Raw genomic sequence first — 5,618 nt, forward strand, 5'->3', positions numbered from 1 at the left:
AGTTGTGCTTTGGGTGTGGTGGCGCACACCTGTAATCCCAGCACTCGGGAGGCTGAGGCAGGAGGATCCCTGTGAGTCCGAGACCAGCCTGGGCTACATAGTGAGTCCCAGGGTAGTCTCAACTACGTAGTGAGGCCCTGTCTCAAAAAAAAAAAAAGAATTTAAAATAGTTGTTCTTTGTACTGTGGAACTTCCTTAGCCAGCCAACTCTGCCAGTGCTCTATGACCTGTGTTAGCGAGAGGTGCCAGGCCCATGCAGTGGCAGACAAGGCAAGGGAGTTCCCTGAGGCCACAAGATAGAGTGGAGGAAGCGGGTTTGGAGTTCACCCTTCAGCTGCCACAGTTTCCTTACTACATGAAGGGAGGTAGCATCTCCTCAGGGCTATTGTAACAGTTCAACTGAACAATCATTCTCAGGGTGCCTGGCACTTAGTTATTCAGCAAATGTTGTGAGACCTCAACTCGGGAAAAGTGATCCTCCCAGTCCACCTGTGCCACCTACTAGCTCTGTGCTGTGGGAGAAAGTCAAATGGCAAATGACGGCTCTGAAGGTTCAACTTCTTCATCTGTTAGAATGAAGGTACTGGTAGTAGTGTCTAGTATGTGTGCCTTACAGCAAATGCTAGGTGGTAATGCTGACAGTGGCCAGTCACCAGAAGCAATCATCTTTAGCCTCTCTAAACTGAAAGATGTTAATTAGGAAATGAAATTTCCAGTCCCCAACTCAGCCATCTTTTCTTCTACACCACTATTTTTACAGCTCTTGTTAGTGGGTTAAAATTCAGCAAGAAAGACATTTAACTTAAATTTATCAGTTTGAGACACAAGTTAATCTTTTTAAATTTATACATGGAGTATTTTTCAAAAGCAAAAATTAACTGGTTTGGTTTTTCTATTTGTTTTGTTGAAATAGGGTCTTGCTGTGTATCCCAAGCTGGCCTTGAACTCACAACAGTTCTCCTGCCTCAGCTTCCTGAATGCTGGGATTGGAGGAGTGTGCCACCACACCCAGCCTCCAAAATTAGATGTTTTTTCTTTGATCTTGACAATTTTTTGTGTTTTTTGCCTTAATTGAGGGGTTTAGGGCTGGGAGTATATTTCAGTGGTAGAGCACTTGCCTAGAATGTGCAAGGCTATGGGTTCCATCCATGGCACTATAAAAATAAGAGAAAAAGAATTTAGGGTTACTGAGCACTTTATAAAAAGTGAAATAGGGACTTTTGGTGGACACTTTGGAGGAAAATTTCATTTCCTGTGATAGACTAAACTGAAAAACTGAAGTTGACACCCAAACTTAGAAATCCACGTAGGACTGAAAAAACCAATAAAATATACAGTTCCATTGTGCTTAATGAAATATAAGATACAAGAAACAGTCTGCACAAGCTCTCTCAATATCTGTAGTGCTTGGTAGTCAAGGAAATAGGGCCAATAACCAGACTGATGGCAATATGGGATTTTTCCCTTTAAAAATACAGTCAGGGCCAGGGATTTAGCTCAGTGGTTCCACAAGTATGAGGATCTGAGTTTGATCCCTGCTACCAAAAAAAAAAATAAAAATACAATCAAAAGCTGGGTGTGACAGCACAGGCCTGTAATCTCAGCACTCAGGAGGTTGAGGTAGGATTGCCATGAGTTTAAGGCTGGCCTGGACTACATAGTGAGTTCAAGGCCACCCTGACCTACATAGTGAGATCCTGTCTCAAAAAAACAGGGATTTAGCTCAACGGCCGGCCCACACCTAACTCCCAAGCACAAGGTCCTGAGTTGACCCCCACTACCAAAAACAAAACAAAAAGAACCGCTGGGCCTATCAGCATATACCTATAATCCTAAGTACTCAAGAGGCTGAGGCAGGAAGAGCGTAAGTTCAAGTCCAGCCTGGGTAATTTAGTGAGACCCTATGTCAAATTTTTAAAAATAAAAAGGGCTGGAGATGCAGCTCAGTACCACAAAACAAAACCAGAAAAAGGACTCATTTAGAAGGACTTATTTTATTCTGTTAGTTCTGTGTTCTGGACTCGGGCCTGGACAGTCAGCCTCTAAGGGTGGCCCACATGTAGTTCAGCATCAGAGAATCCAGAGCCCAGGTGACAGGACAGTGCACTTGGGTGCCTCTGGTGGTGACATCACGGACTTGAATAGATTGTGCTGTGTGACTGACTCGCCTTGGAGAAGAGCCACATTAGCCCATTGCATCTCCTTTACTCCCCTTGACTGAAAGGGTGGCGGGGCTGGCGCCTCTTCCCAGGGACATCCCGAGTGTGGTGCTACCCTGCAACTGAGCCTTTCCTCAAGCATCCTCTGGGCAACGTCAGGATTGACCACTGCTGTTCTCCTCAGCGTTGGGAGTGGAGGTGTTCACCAAGGGCTTCCTCGCTATTGTCCTACTAAGTGTCCTCTGTGACACCCCACATTGCAAACACAGTCTTTTGCTTTCTAGTGTTCGGCATGATCATTACCATCGGCCAGTCTATCGTGTACGTGATGACGGGGATGTACGGGGACCCTTCTGAGATGGGCGCCGGCATCTGCCTGCTCATCACCATCCAGGTAACATGGCGCTAATGTCCCACCAAGCACCTCATACCCTAATCCCTGTGAGCACCTCCCCTGTGCCTGGAGGAGGCCCACACCCTCAGCTTTGCCCTCCGAATTCACCAGAGGACAGGCTGACTCGGCCCTCACCATTTATATCAGAAAACCCAATTAGGAAAGAAGGAACCAGGCCCTTGGGGAGCAGTAACACATAGTCTGTTTGGGTTTTTTTATTTTCATTTTTTTAATTTAACAGCTCTTTGTTGCTGGCTTAATTGTCCTACTTTTGGATGAACTTTTGCAAAAAGGGTACGGCCTGGGCTCTGGCATCTCCCTCTTCATCGCCACCAACATTTGCGAGACCATCGTCTGGAAGGCCTTTAGCCCCACCACGGTCAACACTGGCCGAGGTAAGTAGGTCTCGGGCACACCTGGTTCCTCTGTGTGCCTCTGCAGAGGTTTTCGGATGGCTTAGATTAGGAACGATACCAAGGCTGTGTTTTTACATATGGACATCGGGCTTGCCAGAATACATAGTCCTGCCTTGTTTTCCGTAACATGCGTGAACCTCCATCACAACATTTATCTTAACCAGTTATCTGCTGATGGGGCATCTAAGTCATTTCCAGTTTGTTGTCATTTACACTGAAATAATAAACATCACTGTACATTTGTCTTTATGTATTTGGGCAGTTTCTCTTGGTGAATACTTTTCCAAAAATGGAATTGCTAAAGAAACCAAAGCACTTGTTCATGCAAGGGGCAGCTTTGAGAAAGAGGCTTTAACTTGGGGCTCATCACCTGGGTCCAGATCATGCCTGTGCCTGTCAGTTGTCCATGTGTGACTGAGGAAACTGTCCCACCACAAAACTAGTTTCCAGGAGATGAGAAAGAACACACTTAATGATTCCTGGCTCGTGGTAGATGTGTGACAAACATTGCCGTGCTGTGCTATATCTCTTGAGGGTGGGTCTGTCGGTGTCTGGTCATAGCTGGGCCCCCCCGGAGCAGAGGTACAGCAGGAAACGCCATGCGTGGTATGGAGGGTGCCAAGGACAGGGTGGTTACGAGGGTGCAGTCAGGGATCGGCGTGCGGAGGGCACCTGGGGCTGCAAGCTCTGCCTAGAGGGAAGGAAGCTGTGAGATCCACTTGGGCAGAGACTCGCCATGGCTGCCTCCCAGACTGGGTGGGAACTGGGGACAGCGCAAGTACAAAGTGACCCTGAATAACACCAGCCCTTCCCAATAACCCCTTTCCCAGAGGTCAGCAGGATGTGTTTCAAGAACCATGTGACAAACTAAGAGAGCTAAGACCTCATCCTGGCACTGCTGTTACCTGGCTTCCATTCCACAGATACTTTGCCAGTTGCCTACTAAGTACCAGACCCAGCTGCAGGCTCTAAAGACAAAATAAAATGTGTGATGTATGCGTGTCAGGCTCAGGATGTGGGGAGTGGTGTTTGTGTGTAATCCAGGAAGGCCTCGCTGACAGTTGAGCAGAGTCTCGCGGTGGGTGCCAAGGCCCTAGGGTAGGGCTGCACCTCGTGTGTTGAAAGAGCAGGGTGTATGGCTGATCAGAGTGAATGTAGGCAGAGGGCTGGGGACGGCCGAGTGCTGCTTGGTGGCAGGGCAGTATGAGGAAGACCTTCCTCCTCAGGGACAGTAGGGAGGTAAATCACTTCTGTCGCACACCCAACGTTGGAAAGGAGGGGGACCAACAGCAGACACTGCAGACATAGACAGGGAAGCCAGGGAGAGTCGGGCCGAGTGTTTGTCATGGAAGCAAACTCAGAGCCAGGGTGGTACCACTGGATGTTCAGTTGGGCAGCATCCAACACCGAGTGGCCCGGCTGTCTCAGGGCAGGGCTGGTGCCCCTCTGTCCCAGATCCATCAGCCAGCACTGCCCACAGCCCCATCTCTGGAAAGTGTCAGCCTCTTGCTGGTGCCAGGCTTGCCTGTGCAGTACTTCCCTGATGCCATCTTCTTGCTTCTGTTGCTTTTCTTTTCCCTCATAAGTCTGTTTCTTTGCCGTTTCCACAATGTCTGAGTCTCTGTGCACCGTGCTACAGCTGCCCCTCTTCCTCTAGGTCAGTTGCTTCCTGCCTCCACTCTGTCCTGCTGTCGGGCATGAACTCAGGCTTGGATCCACCTCATGTCAGCCTGACAGTGCTCACCTCAGGGCATAGTCGGGGTGAGGCATGGGCAGCCTGAGCTCAGACTGGACTCCCTGGGGTTTGCAGGGCCTTTTAAACTGGTGTCCTCCTTCCCCACGGCTGGTGGCCATGGACCAAGAGTGAGAGTAGTTACTCAGAAGGGTAGAGCAGCCCATTGCTGTGGGTCACATTTTCCATAGGAGAAATGGAAATGGAGGAGATTTAAAAAAACTGTAGCGTGTTCCTGTGGCCATGGCGTGCGAGCCATGAATGCACAGATGCTAACGGGGAGGCTGAGCCTCTCGTTCCTCCCCTCACCCCCTTCTGCCTCCTTCCCGACAGGAATGGAGTTCGAGGGCGCCATCATCGCACTCTTCCACCTGCTGGCAACACGCACGGACAAAGTCCGAGCCCTGCGAGAGGCCTTCTACCGCCAGAACCTCCCCAACCTCATGAACCTGATCGCCACCATCTTCGTCTTCGCCGTGGTCATCTATTTCCAGGTATGTCCCTCCCAGCTCTTGTAGCTCCTATCTTCACCATGGGAAGGGCCCTGCCCTTTGAAACTTCTCAGGGTCTAAAGTTACTAAGTCTGTTTAACGTGCTTCTCAATAAGAGAACATAACTGCTAGCTGGCCTTTTTGAAATTGGATTTTTTTTTTTTTAAAGACAGGGTCTTGCTATGTAGCCCAGGCTGGCCTTGAACTCTCCTCCTATCTCAAACTTCCCACTACTGGGATTACAGATGTGTGTTCCACACCCAGCCCGATAAGAATTTATTCTATTAGCTGGGCGTGGTGGTGCTTGCCTGTAATCCCAGCACTTGGGAGGCTGAGGCAGGAGGATCTTGTGAGTTCCTGGGGTTGCCAATCTGTCTCAACTACATAGTGAAACCCTGTCTCAAAAAACCAAAAAAAAAAAAAAAA

General features: G+C 48.9%; 1 protein-coding gene across 1 annotated transcript in view; it reads left to right on the forward strand.

The window, feature by feature from the left end:
* Nucleotides 1-5,618, forward strand: part of Sec61a1 (SEC61 translocon subunit alpha 1) — a 14,735-nt gene that overhangs the window by 4,591 nt on the left and 4,526 nt on the right. The window contains exons 6-8 of the mRNA XM_010617289.3: nucleotides 2,444-2,553; nucleotides 2,795-2,948; nucleotides 5,035-5,195. Coding sequence (XP_010615591.1) covers nucleotides 2,444-2,553; nucleotides 2,795-2,948; nucleotides 5,035-5,195 — 425 coding nt within the window. The remainder of the gene's footprint in view (nucleotides 1-2,443; nucleotides 2,554-2,794; nucleotides 2,949-5,034; nucleotides 5,196-5,618) is intronic.

Source organism: Fukomys damarensis, unplaced genomic scaffold, assembly GCF_012274545.1.
Source record: "Fukomys damarensis isolate Sample0158 unplaced genomic scaffold, DMR_v1.0_HiC HiC_scaffold_37, whole genome shotgun sequence".
Classification (NCBI taxonomy): Eukaryota; Metazoa; Chordata; class Mammalia; order Rodentia; family Bathyergidae; genus Fukomys; species Fukomys damarensis.